The sequence below is a fragment of the Geotrypetes seraphini genome, chromosome 2, assembly GCF_902459505.1.
Source record: "Geotrypetes seraphini chromosome 2, aGeoSer1.1, whole genome shotgun sequence".
NCBI lineage: Eukaryota > Metazoa > Chordata > Amphibia > Gymnophiona > Dermophiidae > Geotrypetes > Geotrypetes seraphini.
Genome location: NC_047085.1, coordinates 422,043,707 through 422,062,041, shown reverse-complemented (window position 1 = coordinate 422,062,041; position 18,335 = coordinate 422,043,707). Strand labels below are relative to the sequence as shown.

The 18,335-nt window shown below is 41.9% G+C and overlaps 1 protein-coding gene across 8 annotated transcripts in view; it reads left to right on the top strand.

Moving 5' to 3' along the window:
- Positions 1–18,335, top strand: part of AKAP9 (A-kinase anchoring protein 9) — a 409,648-nt gene that overhangs the window by 385,842 nt on the left and 5,471 nt on the right. For all 8 annotated transcript variants that reach the window (XM_033931174.1, XM_033931171.1, XM_033931173.1 and 5 more), the window contains 3 exons: positions 7,507–7,739; positions 8,740–8,825; positions 13,059–13,191. In XM_033931174.1, coding sequence (XP_033787065.1) covers positions 7,507–7,739; positions 8,740–8,825; positions 13,059–13,191 — 452 coding nt within the window. The remainder of the gene's footprint in view (positions 1–7,506; positions 7,740–8,739; positions 8,826–13,058; positions 13,192–18,335) is intronic.

Below are 18,335 nucleotides of genomic sequence, written 5' to 3'. Positions count from 1 at the left end.
CACAAGACTAAAATTGAGAAGAACTAGAATTTATGATGGAAATAATTGATAGTTTGCTGTCGATGGAACGCCCAGATATATTGTGTATTACTGAGTCATGGCTGTTAGATTCCGATATAATTATTTTGAATCAGCTGTGTATAGAGGGTTACGTTGGGTTTTCAACCCCATGAATTGGGAAGAGAAGGGCAATTTGTTGTCATTAGTTAAAGAGGACATGAAGCCTAAGATTGTGACCATCAAAAATGATAGTATTATGGAATTCCAAATAGTGTCTCTTGATAATTTTCATTTTTGTTATGCTACTGTCCCCCAAGTACATTGCATTCTGAGATGTCCGATTTCCTTTCAGTATTAAGTGTAAACAGGATTGAACCTCTCACTAAGTCATAGGGGACTTCAATCTACAAGTAGATCAGGCAGATAGTGATTTGTAAATTTCTGTGTTGATGGTTGCAATGAGAGGTTGTGGGTGGTATCAAATTGTATCTGCCTTTACGCATATGAAAAGGCATATATAAGATCTCTGTTTTATGCTTTTTCATCTGCAAGAAGTAGTGAGTGCAACAGCTAGGACGATTCCAGTCCTATGGTCTGATCATTTTTTGATTCAATTTTCATTGCCGATTGCAACACCATGGGAAACAGGACAGAAATCCTCTTATTGGATTAGAGAAGAGGTACAGAGGTACAGATGAACGACTTCCTAAATTAAACAGGTTGAATAAGCTGGAGATTTCAGAGATTGCCTCTTATTGGTATAATACTTTAGAAACCTGTTTGGATTCTATAGCACCATTGAAGGAGGTGGTGCCTTGGCATATCCATTCCACTCCTTGTTTTTCTGAAGAGCTGAAATGCTTGAAGAGAAATGTAAGGTGGAAAAAGAGAGTGTGAAGCAAAAGTCCTACACAAGAAACCAAGATGGAGTATCATAATATTTTAGCCTTGTACAAAAGTACAATGTTAGACACACAAAAAAATCTTATTTTACCGATAAGCTAAGTAAAGCGACACACTCACCTAAGGAATTGTTTAAGATAGTAAAGAAATTAACAGACCGTCAAGTAGAAAATAAAGAGTTATCTTTCACCTGTAATGAGGGAGGAGTGTGTGGCGCAGTGGTTGAAGCTACAGCCTCAGCACCCTGGGGTTGTGGGTTCAAATCCAGCGCTACTCCTTGTGATCCTGGGCAAGTCACTTAATCCTCCATAGCCCCAGGTACGTTAGATAGATTGTGAGCCCACCGGGACAGATAGGAAAAATGCTTGAGTACCTGATTGTTAAACCGCTTAGATAACCTTGATAGGCGGTATATTAAAAAAAAAACCTAATAATAAAGTATCTTACGTTTTTTGTGGATAAGGTGAATAACATTACGGCTGATTTTGACGAACATAGGAACATAAGAATTGCCGCTGCTGGGTCAGACCAGTGGTCCGTCGTGCCCACCAATCTGCTCACACGGCGGCCCCCAGGTCAAAGACCAGTGCTCTAAATGAGTCCAGGCTCACCTGCGTATGTTCCAGTTTAGCAGGAACTTGTCCAACTTTGTCTTGAATCCCTGGAGGGTGTTTTTCCCCTATAACAAACTCTGGAAGAGCGTTCCAGTTTTCTACCACTCTAGGTGAAGAAGAACTTCCTTATGTTTGTATGGAATCTATCCCCTTTCAACTTTAGAGAGTGCACTCTCATTCTCCCTACTTTGGAGAGGGTGAACAATCTGTCTTTATCTGCTAAGTCTATTCCCTTCAGTATTTTGAATGTTTCGATCATGTCCCCTCTCAGTCTCCTCTTTTCAAGGGAGAAGAGGCCCAGTTTCTCCAATCTCTCACTGTACGGCAACTCCTCCAGCCCCTTAACCATTTTAGTTGCTCTTCTCTGGACCCTTTCGAGTAGTATCGTGTCCTTCTTCATGTATGGCAACCAGTGCTGGACGCAGTACTCCATTTGAGGGCGCACCATGACCCGGTACAGCGGCATGATAACCTTCTCCAATCTGTTCGTGGTCCCCTTCTTTATCATTCCTAGCATTCTGTTCGCCCTTTTCACTGCCGCTGCGAATTACGCGGATGGCTTCATCGACTTGTCAATCATAACTCTCAAGTCTCTTTCCTGGGAGGTCTCTCCAAGTACCGCCCCGAACATCCTGTATTCGTGCATGAGATTTTTGTTACCGACATGCATCACTTTACACTTGTCCACGTTGAATCTCATCTGCCATGTCGATGCTCATTTCTCGAACTTGATTATGTCACGTTGCAGATCTTCGCAATCCCCCTATGTCTTCACTACTCTGAATAACTTCGTATCGTCCACAAATTTAATCACCTCACTCGTCGTACCAATGTCCAGATCATTTATAAAGATGTTAAATTACACGAGTCCAAGCACTGAGCCCTGCGGCACCCCACTGGTGACGCTCTTTCAGTCCAAGTATTGTCCATTTACCCCCACTCTCTGTTTCCTATGTTCCAGCCAATTTTAAATCCACGTGAGTATTTCACCCTTGATTCCATGATTTGGTGGGCTCACATTTTCCATCATGAATATAGTGGTTAAAGTAGCTTATGGGCCTGGGTCCTCCTCTCTATGGTTCACTAACCCACCCCCCAGACTACTTAACCTTTTCCTATTGTGTGTCCCGGATGATGGGACATCCAAAAAATGTTGTTGCCATCGTATGTCCCATGGCATGGATCATACAGTACACCTTCTATCTATCATTTGTCCCATCTATTGGGCCATTGTATTTACAATAGCCGTAAATGATAACAATGAATAATACAAAACTTTGCTAAAATAATTACAATTGGAACCAGCATAACGTAAAATTTATTACGATAGGAAAAGGTTAAGCCACCTCTGTGCAGCTCTACTAGGCTTTCCTATGCCAGGTGCAGATGTTCTGGAAGCAGGTATGTATGTTTTTATTCTGATTTTTGTGGCGGTGTGAGGGGGTCAATGAACATGGGGGGAGTGTGTGTGGGTCTTTACTTTGTCCCTGCAGTGGTTATCTGGTCACTTTAGATACATTCTAGGCACTTATATCTGTTTTTAGATCACCTAAATCACAACGTATAAGTTCCATCTAAGCAGTCTCGTCAAACCTTCGATTATTCCTGCAGGACTAAATCTAGGTCGGCCTATATCCCACCCTAACCACTCCTCCAAAAATGCCCCTTTCTGCTCTGGGCGCACAGCGAGATTCAGAGGTCTAAAATTCTCTGGATACATCTAAAAACCCGTTTCAGTTATCGGCACTTGGATGACCTGTTTTTTAGATCATCTAAGTGCCGACTTGGGCAGGTTTTTAAACGTGTTTTTGTTTTGATTATGAGTCCCTTAAGGTCTAGAATGAGAGAACACAAATCTAATTTGAAATGTTCAAATATTAGTGAACCACTTGTGGGTACTTTGGTATTTTAACAGCTAAGGTTGACTGAGAAGTACTGCAGAGAGTGCATTCAACTATTGAACTAGAGAGTTGCGCGGGGACAGAAATCCCACCCGTCCCCGCCAAAGTCCCACCCGTCCCCACCAGTCCCCGTGAGGAATTCCACCCGTCCCCACGAGGAATCCCTCCATCCCCACCCATCCCCGCGAGGAATCCCCTCCGTCCCCACCCGTCCCTATAAACTACAGAAATAGTTATTTCATTTAATTATGCTACTGAATTAAAGGCTCTGGTAGAAACCCATTTACAAATAAGCAAAAAGACTTTATTAATTTGGAAATATTAATTGGGAAGAATACATAGTTTGTAAACGGGTTTCTACCAGAGCCTCTAATGTTTATAAATTTTTATCAACACAACTAATATACTACTTTATCCTAAAGCAAAAAAAAAAAAAATAGAATTTTTTTTCATACCTTACCTTTGTTGCCTGGTTTCTGCTTTCCTCATGTTGTCATTCAATTCCTTCCATCCACTGTCTCTCTTCTCTCTGCATCTTCTATTTGCTCTGTTACTGTGCCTCCCTTTCTCCCCCCTTCCAAATTGGTCTGGCACCCATCTTCTTCCCTCCGCTCCCCCCATAGTCTGGCATCTCTGTCTTCTTCCCTGCCAGCGTCTTCTCCCCACTCTCTCTTCACCATTTCCTTTCAGCATCCTTCTCCCCCCATCTTCCCCATGTCCTGTCAGCATCCTTTTCCCCCTCTGTCTTCCCCATGTGCTTTCAGTGTCTTTCTCCCCCTCTGTCTTCCCCATGTCCTTTCAGCGTCCTTCTCCCCCCCCCCGTCTTCCCCCATGTCCTTTCAGCGTCCTTCTCCTCCCCCCCGTCTTCCCCATGTCCTTTCAGCGTCCTTCTCCACCCCTTTGTCTTCCCCATGTGCTTTCAGCGTCCTTCTCCACCCCTTTGTCTTCCCCATGTCCTTTCAACGTTCTTCTCCACCCCTTTGTCTTCCCCAGTGCTTTCAGCGTCCTTCTCCCCCCTCAGTTTTACCTTAAGCGCCTTTTCCTCTCCACTCCACCTTTCCTCCCTTTCTCCCTCCCTGCCCCTTACCTTTGTGGCGCTTACCCGCCCGACTGACAACAGAACAGGCCCGGTCCAACAAACCTCCCTGCCCTGTAACCGCGAATCTAAATTACCTTCTTACAGCAGCTGAAGTATTGAAGATTTAGATTCGCGGCTACAGGGCAGAGAGGTTTGACGGACCGGGCCTGTTGTGAGTCGGTCGGGGGACCTGGCTGGCTGTGCTGCACCCGGGGTGGACCGCCCCCCCACCTTGTATCACTGCCTTTTCCCTGCCTGCCCTGCCGCAGCACACAACCGACCAGAAGTCTTCACGATGTCAGCGCTGACGTCGGAGGGAGGGAGGGCTTTGCTTAAGCCCTCCCTCCGACGTCAGCGCTGACATCAGGAAGACTTCCATTCGGCTGTGTGCGGCAGGGCAGGTAGGGAGACGAGCCTTGCGGCTGAATACATCCAGCCCCGCAGGAACCCCTCGACCCTCGGAGGCATCCCCACGGGATCCCCGCGACCCTAGGGGGCGTCCCCACAGGATCCCCGCAACCCTAGGGGGTGTCCCCACGAGATCCCCGTGACCCGAAAGGGGAACCCGCGGGATCCCCGCAGGTCCCGCAGGATTCCCGTTGTCCCCGTTCCCGTGCAGCTCTCTATATTGAACACAAGATATGTGATTTCTGGTTGATATGATTGTGGTGTAAGCTTAGGGCAGCCACTGTTTGAAATTTTTGTTAGTTGTTTTCATTTTACCTTGGTTTTTGAACTTTACAGCAACTGTTATCATTTTTCTTCAAGTGCCATTGAGAAATAATTAAGAAATGATTTATTGGCAAAAGCTTTATCAATAGATCACATTTTTAAGGTTTTTGGATCGAGGAAAGAGATTTCAATCCAACTACAACTAATGGACACTGCTGTGGTCTATAGTTTGGCCTTCTGAGAATCCTTTTCCTTCATTTGTGTGCAAGTCACATGCATTTTCAATAACACCCCAGAAAAGCTGTTCTAAACATATGCTACTGCAAGGTGGAAAGCAAAGTTGGACATCAATAGAGGAGGATGAAGATAAAAGAAGCTTGCCCAATGAACATGATTAATTTAACATCTAGATTTATATCTATTTGTCTGCACTCAGAAGAATATATATTAATTTTAAGGCCACATATTTAGTAATTTAACATCTATACTCAAAATACTAACAATGGAGTCTTTTACTTTAAGAATGATATGGTGGCTGTTACCCGCGGCTAGGCATGGGTAGCCAGCGGGTAACCCGCCAAAATGGGGAGAAAAAAAGTGGGACAGGGACAGAACTCACGGGGACAGGAAACAAATTTGTCCACGTGTCATGCTCTAACGCAGGGATCTCAAAGTCCCTCCTCGAGGGCCGCAATCCAGTCAGGTTTTCAGGATTTCCCCAATGAATATGCATGAGATCTATTAGCATACAATGAAAGCAGTGCATGCAAATAGATCTCATGCATATTCATTGGGGAAATCCTGAAAACCCGACTGATTGCATCCCTCAAGGAGGGACTTTGAGATCCCTGCTCTAATGTATGTTCTTAGTTTCTCCATTGCATGTGTGTTCTGATACTTGTCTTAAGTTCTCTGTAGCATGTGTGTTATTGATCCTGAAGACTTCTGTATACGTATCTTATAACCCGTTCTGGGCTCCTGGGGAGGACAAGCTAGAAATCTAAATAAATAATGAGTAGTTAAAAATAATGCAATTTGATAATAGCTTTAGTGAGATATCTGTTAAAATAGATGGAACCCTACTTCGATACATGCTAGTAAACAAACTTAGTTCAGTGCAAATGGGGCCCCCACAAAGCATATGAAACTCCTTAGGAGGTAGCATCATTTCAAAGTATAGGATGCTGCTTCAGAGAGCCACAGCATAGAAAGTAAACTCTTTATTGGAAAACCATGTTGCACTTTCATATGATACAGTTTTATTTGGAATGGCTATGAGAAAGAAAAGTCAAATATCGTCACATAATAATAAACTTTTATTAGTTATGACAGGGGTTGCCATTCAACATATTACCAATAATTGGAAAAAATCACAAAAATCTTAATTACACATTCTGGTGGAATTCATTATGCCACATTTTTAAGATGGAAAGAGTAATAGTGGTACAAAAAGGGACATATAATAACTTTGTAAAGATATGGGGGCCATTGGAAACGTATTGTGATAAATAGACATTATTTTCTTTCCTGTTCCTTTTCTTTTTCATTTTTAGTTTTATCTAGAACACTCAAGGGGGAGGGTGGATTTGGGATCTAATTTAATACGATATGTTAGAATATGTTGTATAATATTGAATATTCTATTTTAGTTGAGAATGTGATGAAGGGTGGATGGATGGGGATTTTACACTATTAGATTTTATGTGTTAGATATTATAGTGCTATATGGAAATTACTTTTATGATATATTTTTGTGCACTTATTGTTTGATTTGAAAATGAATAAAGATTTTTTTAAAAAAAGAAAGCGGGAGCTACACTGACCAATAACTTCAATATTGTGTTCAATATATCACATCAAGTACAGTGCTTAGGGACAGGGTTGGTGATTGATTAGTTAGGCCCCTTAAACAAAAAAAAAAAAGTAGCAACATTTTATTACTGATATTTTTCATGTCATCCTTCCATTTTGTGGTTTGTTTTGCAGTAAGACTATGGCCCCCTTTTATTAAGCGGTGTTAACGAGTGCTGCGCAGCGACTACACCAAAGCCCCTAGGAATTTAAAGGACTTTGGTATGGTTACCACACTGGTCTGTGCAAAAGGGAGCCTACCTGATTTATTTTTGAAATGACCCACGCTGTGCTGAGGAGTTCTGCTGTGCTGTATACACCAACTTTCCAAAATGATTGGGGGTGCCAAATAAAATCAAATAATTGAGGAGCTTGATCAATATTGGGGATGCTCGACACCCATAAAACTGGCTCCTGTTTACTACACCATTTCATTGCTTTCTTTATACCATATTGACTTCTTCTTTTGTGTTTTTACTTTTGGCAGCGAATTTATGGTAAATACCTCAGAGCCGAGAGTTACAGGAAAGCTCTGATTTATCAGAAGAAATACCTGCTGCTGCTGCTTGGTGGATTTCAGGAATGTGAACAAGCCACGCTGTGTCTTATCGCAAGAATGGGTGGTCAGCCGTGCTACACAGACCTTGAAATTATTACAAATCACTCGAGAGCTTTTACCAAGTTCCGCTCTGCGGTTAGAGTATCCATAGCTATTTCAAGGTAAATAAGATGGTACTATACTGCTTCCCAACTATAAAGGGAAAGGAATTGGGACTTGATTACCACGTTTTGTAGCAATACAACCACACTCAAAGTGGTTTACATACAGGTACTTCATGCATTTTCCCTATCTGTTCCGGTGCGCTCACAATCTATCTAATGTACTTGGGGCAGTGGAGGATTAATTAATTTATTTGGTTCATTTTATATCCTATTCTCCAGGGTCACAGAGAGCAGTGTGAGGTTTGAACCCACAACCTCAGGGTACAAAGGTTGTAGTTTTAACCAGTACGCCACATTCTCCTCACAGTTCTGATATTTGAATTTAGACCCTTTATTCTAATGTCAGACTTATTTTAATCAAATGCCCAGGCACTAACAAATCATTTATAGCTTAGCATTACTGACAGTGTATCTGATCATCTCTTTCTTCAGATATTTAAAAAGAAGCATCCACTTAAACTATTATAATCACACTATGTTTTTTTTAAGCTGGATTAATAGCTCTGTAATAGTGCTCTGCATTGTCATATGGAAGCCTTGACATTTGCCCCTCAGATCAACCAGCCCCTAGAGGTGGGGAAAGTGAAAGGGAGTTTCAGCCAACAGTAGCACCTAGGAAGTAATTTTACACATGATTTCACTATGTAGAGCAGCATTTACACATTATGTAGGCACATATAAAATTGCCTCAGTATGTACACACACAAATGCAGGCACTTAAAAAACAACACCTATTCCTATGCAATATTCATGTAGGCTTTACATAGGCATTCCCAGGGTAAAAAGGGGACATTAACTTGGACTGTCATATAGTGTCTGTGCTGCAGTAGGTTATTTTATAAGGCACATAGGTGTTTGTTTTACCTTTCATAAAATAGGCACAATGAAGATGTCTGTGTGCCTTCCCTGCACAGGCACCCTGTTTTAAAATGTTTAACTATAAGGAAGTTTAGAGGGGAAAAGTTGGTTTTCTAAAGAGAAATGTCTGCTTTTGTAGAATGAAGTTCTTGGTGCGCAGATGGCAGCGGGTGATAGGTTCCTGTTCTATAAGTGCTAATAGGAATGACTTTGGACAGAGTTCAGGTAATGTAAAATCCACTCTATGCATCAAAATTGATCTTTTCAAAATATTATATTTTTTTTAAAGCAATACAGGTTTTGACAACTGACATTTTGATATCTTATGAACTATATATAGTCAAATACACTTTCTTAACTAAGATTTTGTTTCATTTATTACAAATTTATTAATACACTTATACCAAGGTGGCATACATAAATACATATATGCTAATTAAAACAAACACAGCCAGACATCAGAGAAGTCTAATCCCACAGTCTCAGTTTTCAGTATTGAGGATCGTGGTAATAATCATAGTGCTAGAAATGTTTTACTTTAGTTTAGTTTAAAACAATTTTTATTGATGACAAAGGCAGTACACCCAACCAAACATAGGAAATCTTAGCAACACTATAAGTCAAACACAGGCATAGAGAAAAACCAAATGGCAAGTCATCAAATTTTTCAACAATCCCTCACAGCCTACACACACACACACAAAACCCCCTCCCCCCCACCTCCCATCCACAGAAATAAACCACCCACTCCTGACCCACAAACTAAACATCTCCAGGTAGATGTGCACTCAACTGAAGTCTGTTCAAGATATGACCACGGGCCCTTGGAGGCAAAACATGCAAATATGGAGTCCAAATCTTTACAAAATCCCGACTTTTCCTGCGGGAGTGATACGCCATTCTAGCCTCCCAGCCCATCAATTCATGCAGTTTTTTTTCTACAATACCAAATAGAGGGCGCCTCTGCAGATGTCCAATGAGTTAGGATACATTTTTTCCCTAGAACATAATATTTGCCCCAAAACACCTTTTCGAAAGAAGTAAGCATGGATCACGCAGAAAACTGGGAAAATAACATAGGAGGGGCAGCCACCGTAAGCAACCTCTGCAAAAGCCCACCCCCCTAAAAGGAGGCAAGAACTCTCCAAAAATCCTGTATTAGAGCACACGACCATAGCCCATGAAAATAGAAATTCCCAACAGCAGAGCATTTTTGACACAGCTGAGAAGCTACACAGCCCATGTAATAGGCCTGACTCTGTGAGGCATAAGCTCTCCACATAGTACAAGAGTGACATTCTGCAAGCTCCGCATTGTAAACCAAACCAGGTACCCTCTTAAGGGCTCTAAGAAAGAAATCTGCACTCAATGCACGATCCAAATCTCTCCTCCACAACTGCAGGCTAGGGGAAAAATCAGGTGGTGCTCAAAGAGCTGTTAGCTGCTGATGAAGATAGGACACTGAGGGCTCCCCTACTGGCCCTGCTGCCAAGAAAGCCAAGAACCGATCTGCAAAATTCTCTGACAAATAGGAAAAAGGAAGCCCCTAGGCGGAATCCCCCTCTGCAACAATGCATCTGAAGAGAGAAGCGTCCCATCTCCACTCAGGACATGGCGTAACTGAGATAACCCCCGCTCGCCACCTACTGAAAATAGAGGGCCCTATCCCTGGTACAAAAAACTTATTTCCCAGAAGAGGCAACAGCACACTACAGTGGAATCTTGATTCCATAGCGTGAGTATACTCCTCCACACCCTCCAGAGGGGCCGAAATAACACACTGCCGAAAATTCCAAGGTACGTCCACCCCCCGAGCATGCAATAGGTAAATGAGATTCAGAGGAAAAAAATTATCACGTTCTAAGGCAACATCGGTAAATGAATCAGTGTCCAACACCCAATCCCTAAGATGACGCAAGAGACAAGCCTGATTGTACGAAAGCAAATCAGGCACCCCAAGACTTCCCCTCCCCCAAGACTCCAAAAGATGCGCCCACCCCAGCAAAATCAGGTCAACATCAAATATAGGTTTACTTTAGGTTTAATGCACATTTTTCTATGATTACTGTCTAATTAAGGTTTTAGTGGTAATTTTTTTAATGTGCATTAAAAGGAAGGTCAAGCAATGCACAAACCCCCTCTTTTATGAAACTGCGATAGCAGTTTCTAGCGTGGGGAGCTGCACTGAATGGTCCGCGCTGCTTCCGATGCTCATAGAAATTCAATGAGCATCAGGAGCAGCGTGGGCTATTCAGCACGGCTCCCCGTGCTAGAAACTGCTATCACAGTTTCGTAAAATGAGGCTAAAGTGTTAACTCATTTTCCAGGCAAATACATAGTAATGACCTGTATATGGCACCTGATAAGTAACTTGCAAGAAGTCAAAAAAAAATACTACTCTTAAGCACACATGTCAAGTTATTGTGTACCTGGTAAGTAACTACCAGTACTACCAATACCAAAGTGAGATTAAAAAAAAAAAAGTAGTGAACTTATTTACTTCCTGATTTTTTCACTCCAACCCTAACTACTTTAAAGGTTTATTTAATAAATATATTAACCACCCCTAGACCTGGATACCCACGTTAAGCCCACTATTTGGAATCCTCATGTTAGGGACCAGAAGATCTTAGATTTCCTCATTCACAGTCCCAAGGCTCCTCAGCGCAGAGACTGCTGAGCCCTAGAACCAGGAGTGGACTGACCTAACAACCAGGCATCACTCAAGGGCCTAGAGCAGCAAGAGATCCAGTGCCTCCCCCTACATGATCTGGCATTTCTCCCTTTCTCCTCCTTCCCACAGTCTACCTGAAATCATATCTTCTAGGTCTCCACCAGCAACAGAAGTAATTTACAGACTGATTGAATTCTTTGACCGGGTGACCAGAGAATTGGATCAAGGATGTGCACTAGATGTAATTTACTTAGATTTCAGCAAAGTCTTTGACACGGTTCATCATATGAGGCTCTTAAACAAACTCCATAGGCTGAAGTTAGGGCCCAAAGTGGTGAACTGGATTAAAAACTGGTTGACGGACAGAGCCATAGGGTAGTGGTAAATGGAATTCGCTCAGAGGAGGATCAGGTGAATAGTGGAGTGCCTCAAGGATCGGTGTTGGGACTGATTCTGTTCATTATGTTTGTGAGCGACATTGCTGAAGGGTTAGAAGATAAGGTTAGCCTTTTTGCAGATGATACCAAGATTTGTAACAGAGTGAACACGCCGGAGGGAGTGTAAAATATGAAAAAGGACCTGCAAAAGTTAGAAGAATGATCTAGAGTCTGGCAACTAAAATTCATTGTGAAGAAGTACAGAGTGATGCATTTGGGGGGGTAGAAATGCAAGGGAATAGTATGTGCTGGGAAGTGTAAGGCTGATAAGCAGAGATGGAGAGAGGGACCTTGGGGTGATTATGTTTGAGGATCTAAACAGTGTGATAAGGCAGTGGCTGTAGCTGGAAGGATGCTAGCTATATAGAAAGAGGTGTTGATGCCCCTGTATAGCAGAAGAAGGGAGGTGTTGATGCCCCTGTATAGGTCATTGGTGAGGCTACACTTGGAGTATTGTGTTCAGTTTTGGAGGCCCTATCTGGCGAAGGATATAAAAAGGCTTGAAGCGGTCCAGAGGAAGGCGATGAAAATGGTAAGAGATTTGAACCAAAAGAAGTATGAGAAGAGACTGGAAGACCTAAATATGTATACCTGGAGGAGAGGCGGGACAGGGGAGATATGATATAGACGTTTAAATACTTGAAAGGCATTAATATAGAAGCAAATATTTTCCAGAGAAGAGAAAATGGTAAGTTTCAAGTTTCAATTTATTTGATATACCACAAATACAACCACAGTTAGTCTAAGCGGCTTACAATAAGAATATATTATTAAAAGACAATTAAAACAAAATTAAAAAGACATAATAAGGGAGGCAATAAACAAAAAAAATTCAACCAACATACAAACAAAAATGGGTGCAAAGGGGATAAAGAAAAGAGAGGTTACAATAAAAACAAAAAGATTGCTGTGGAAAGCCCAAAAATGCAAAAAATAAAAAAATTAATAAATTACCGGTATCTTTCCAGAATCTGCCTCAAACCACAGAGGTTTACCAGGACCTCCCTTACATAAGTTTCAGCTTGCATTTTAACTATCGTACTTTTATAATCTTATTGCATTCTTATAAAAGCAAACATTTTGCTGCAGTACTGTACTTAAAAAAAAGTCTACCTTCTTATTACATCAGCCCCTGAGACAGGATTCTACTTGTTACTGTAAGGATTAGGTTTCTTTTTAAAATTGTGCTTTCTTTTAATAGTTATAGTGGGGGGGGGGGTTGTTTTGGCAAGGCCTGGGAGGTTACCTTTTCAATGTCAACTGGACCAGTTCTTTGTATCACTAATAGTGCTGGTGTATAAACATATGCTCATTGTACTGTTTCAATGCTCGGCCTTTGTGTTCTAGGTAATGAAATGAGAACAGATTCACCCTACTTTCCTCATGGTGGTTTGGACCCCTATGGAGACCAGAGACTTTCATCTAGTAGATCCAGATCTGACCTGGAGTCTCCCAGATCCACTGTGACTTCCCAACATAGGTAACTTTACAGCACTAAAGAATTAAAGTACCAAACCATGTATATTGAATGCAAGTCTTTGGGCTCCTTTTACTAAGCTGCGCTAGCGGTTTTAGCACACGCGCTAGACGCTAACGCCAGTGTTGAATTGGCGTTAGTTCTTGGCGCGGGGTTAGCGCGGGCGGCAATGCAGCACGTGCTAAAAACGCTAACGCACCTTAGTAAAAGGAGCCCTTTGTCTCCTACCTGAAGGTAGTATAAAGCTGGGATCCTGCATTCAGGTGGTAATAAATAAAAATGGAGATATATACAAGTAAATGGTGAAGTTGTCCACATGAGGGATACCTGGCTTTCCGGTTGGTGAATTGCAAAAAGAATTAAAACTAAACACAAACAAAATAAGTCCATAAATAAGAGGAATAAGACATATTTCTTGAGCTCCTAAACAACTTCCAGTCCACCTGCTAGCAGGAAACTGTAAACAGTATATTTAAAATTAAGGAGTTAGGCTGCACATGTCTAATCTTCTTCTACGGTGTATTTTTCTTTAACACTATAATAATAGCTGTATTTCCATAGATGTTTCGTAGGGAAAAGGTTACCTCAAGTGCTTGCGGCTGTGTGATTTTAGACCAGCCTGATGCAAGCTATCACTGGTTCCTTCTTTTATCCTAATTTATCATTTATGTTGTATATTTTATTTTTTCTTTGACAGATATCAATTAGTTAAGGGTGATTAGTCTAGGACATTATCGTTGAAGGATCAATATAGGTAGCAGAGTAACACATTATGTATATATATTTAATTTGATATACCACTTAACAATTATTGTCAGATCAAGGCTGTTAACACTAGGTTCTTAAAACTTTCCTATCTGTCCAAAAAGGCTCACAGTCTAACTAAAGCACCATATTAAACATTTATTAACATGCTAACATAACAAAAGAAAAAGAATAATAATAATAATATCAGTCCAGTCCTCAGGAAACAGTTATAGTGTCCCCTTAGTGCAGCACAGGTCTTGATGTTCATATCATTATTAGTTCACCTCTCTTTACAGATCAGGGCATTCTCACTAGCCCTCAATGCTAGTAAGAAAAAAATATCCATCTGTCATATACAGTGGAAAGAAAAGGGGGGAAAGCACTCTTGTGCATCCCTAGATGGAACATCCCTCAGAGGAAAGGAATATGGAAAACATAAGAATGCGCTGTAAAAAAATACAGTGCTCAACACACTGATTCACATCTGCCAGAAGGTCTCCTATTTTGCTTGCATCACTGCACGCCAAATGATGCATCTCCTAGGCCACTTGGCATTTACAGTTCATGTCACTCTCAGGGAATTTCATTGGGCCCTCTCAACCCAATGGTCTCAAGCCATCAGAGCACTAACCCAACAGTTACCTCAGACTTTCATCAATCTCTTCAGTGGTGGCTGTTACTGGTCAATCTTTCTAGGGACCTTCTTTTCCACACTCTACCACATAAAAAAACAACAACAAAGGATGCTTCCATGATTGGTTGGGGAGCCCACCTTGATGGCTTCCATAGTCAAGGCAGCCTCTTAAAACAACTTTTTTATTACAAAGTAAAAAGTATTGGAGAGACCACTGGAGCCCTGTGCTTTAGGAGATCCAATGCTGCCACTTGTCAGTGACTTGTAGCTGGAATAAGCCAACATATGTTTTTGAAAAACAACTGGTGTGCTGCTGGCCCACAGTATCACTGGCAGTCTCTTCCACCCCCCAACCCCCCGGCACAGTATCACTGGCAGTCTCTTACACACACTCCCTGCACCCCCCCCCGGTACCTTTTTTAAATTGCGCTTTATTGGCAGGAGTTTTCTGTGCTGCTGCCCTTCCCTCCATAGACTGCTGCTTCCTGATGTCTTCTGGCAGCTGCAGAGCGGTGCAGAAAGTAGGCTCGAGCTTTTCGCCGCCTGCCTGGTCCCGCGCTGCTCTCTGAATAGCTTTGCGTCTCGTGAGAACTGATGGAAGCTATTCTGAGAGCAGCGCCGGACCAGGCAAGTGGTGAAAAGCTTGCGCCTGCCTTCTGCACCACTCTTCAGCTGCCGGAAGACATCAGGAGGCAGCCGTCTATGGAGGGAAGGGCAGGAGCATGGAAAGCTCCTGCCGATAAAGTGCAATTAAAAAAAGGTACCGGGGAGGGATGCATTCGCTCCATAAGACACACCCTTATTTCCACCCACTTTTTTGGGGGGAAAAAGTGCATCTTATGGTGCAAAAAATACGTTATATTTGGCACTGTAAGTATTAAAAGTTTAGGAGTATGATGTGTGCAAAAACTAATCTACCCAAGAAATATACTTAATTATGATAACAGAATAGAAAAATCAATTCACAGGTACTTTAAAACAGTATTTTGTCAGAGATTACTCTTTTCCCAATTATAAGGTCTTCCCCAGACTGGGTAAACATGCCTGGCATTCACTTTGAGACAAGGTGAATTAGATATCTGGTGCTAAATGTAAATCCATATGAGTGTGTCTGCATGTTAGTTTTTACTTGTATGTGTGTATGCTTGTGGATATGTAAGGATGTACACATCTGCTTGGCTATATCTGTGTATGGATGTTTGTCTGTAGATGTCCTGAATGTGTGTGCACATCGGTGTGGAGGAGTAGCCTAGTGGTTAATACAGCGGCCTGAGAACCTAGAGAACTGGGTTCAATTCCCACTGCTGCTCTATGCGACTCTGGGTAAGTCACTTAATCCTCCATTGTCCTAGGTACAGAATAATTATCTGTACATAATTTGTAAACCACTTTGATTGTAACTACAGAGAGGTCGTATATCATGTCCCATCCCCTTTCCTATGTCTGTGTATACATTTATGTGTATGTACACATGTGCGTTGGTATATCTGATTGGCTCTTCTTATGTCTGTAACTGGGTGAGGAAAAGAGATGAGGCAATTAGGAACAGCTTCTTTCAGTGTATCAGAATACTGCACTGCACATACTGGACCTCCTTGTCCCGTAGACATGCACTGGGTCATTTGGCATGGTGTCTATGTCTCTGAAACCCCATTGTCAAACTTGATATGTATTTCCTATGGTTTTCCCCCCACCCCAAATATGGTCCCATTCTGTTCAGTTTTCAGAAAGGTACTTTGTTTCCAGACATATGGAGAGACATTTCAAGCTCTCATATATACACATTATTATGACCATTGCCTGCCTTTGACATCAACATACTGATTCATTCACTCATCATCTCGACCCTAGACGATTGTAATGCCCTCTACTACGGAATAACCCAGAAAGAAAACCGTCTCCTCCAACTGATACAAAACACTGCTGTTAAACCTACCAAGCAAAAAAAAATACGATCATGTTACTCCCCTTCTTCGCAAAGCTCATTGGCTGCCCATCACTCACCGTTCTACCTATCAAATATTACTTCTTGCTTTCAAAACAAAAAACACGCATCAACCAGCCTTCATTGATAAACTTTTTAATTCCATATGCATCTTGCAGAACTCTCCAATCTAGTAATCAAAACTTGCTCACCATTCCTCCAATAAGAGAACGCACACACAAATCCATTTTCTCTGTCACAGCTCCCACACTGTGGAATGCTCTCCCCACTGATCTTCGTTTAGAAAACTCTTTAGATAAATTCAAATCCAAACTTAAAACGTTCCTCTTTAAAGACGCCTTTACCTTGTAAATACAATTTCCTTTGAAATTCAATTATCCTTTACAGAATTCTTAAGGCAACCAAAATGCTTTTTTTAAAAGCGACCTCCCCATCCTAATTGTATCACCCTCTCCCATTTCCCTCTTTTATTTTTATTTTCATCTCGATATATTTATTATCTTTTCCTTCCCATCTTTTCCTAATGTATCATGTACGTTCATGCGTAAATGTTTCCCCTTTTTTTTAGTTTAGCCAAGTTTCTATTCTTTTTTAAACTTTTACTACATATTATTGTAAACTGTTTAGATACCTGTATGATAAACGGTATCTAAATAAAGAAAACTTGAAACAAATGCACATGTCACGTGCAGACTTTGTGGGTATATAAGGTGAGATGCCAGCAAGTTGCCAATAAACAACCGTGGTTGTCATGGGGGAAAAAGCGTGATTTATCACACATTGAAAAAAGCATGATCATCGACTACCAGGCCAAGGGCGTCAGCATTTCAGAAGCAGCAGTGTTTGTGAACTGTTCACAGGGACAAATGGAACCTTTTTGACAACCCAACGTGGTAATTGTGGGGCAGCACAAGACATCAATGCAAGAGGTGAACTTCGGCTGCGCAGGTTGGTGCAAGCCAATCGGCGCACTACCATGGAGCAATTCACCATCCAGGTGAACCAAGGGCTTCCAAAATAACTGCAGCGAACCTTGTTGCGAATGGGGCTCCAGAGCCGATGGCTGGTGACTGCACCCATGCTCATGGGGGTTCATCACAAAAAAGACTGCAATTTGCACAGGAATACCGAAATTGGACTTGCCCCGACTGGCAGAGGGTTGCCTTCTCTGATGAGTCATATTTTGAGCTCCATCAAACAGATGGACATTGGCATGTCAGGCATGAAATCATCAAGAACAAATGCCCAGCAATCATTTTGGGGCATACACAAACTAATGGTAGCAGCATTGTGGTCTGTGGAATGTTTTCTTGGTATGATCTGTGTCTCTTGATACCTCTGGAAGGCACTCTCAACTGATATGTGTATCTCTCCATCCTTGCCGATCAAGTATAACCCATACATGTTGATGGTCTTCCCTATGGCCGATGGGATCGTTCAACAAGACATGTCATACCACCAGAATTGTTCATGAGTAATTTGCAGAGCACGACCAAGACTTCCAGCTACTTCCCTGGCCTCTAAATTCCCCAGACCTTAACCCAATCGAGCACATTTGGGACCATCTTAATTGACATGTTCAATGACTGGATCCACACCACGCACTCGTCAGCAACTGTCAGATACACTGCAGTCTGCATGGCTCCAGATACCTCTAGCAACCATCCAGCATCTTATTGAGTCACTCCCACTGCGTTTGGCTGCCATCTGTGCTGCCAGAGGTGGTTATTCTGAATATTAGTGGGTGGTCATAATAATGTGACTCGACTGTAATTTCTTTCCAGTGTCCTAAATAATTCTTTTCCAATATTCCCATTGCGT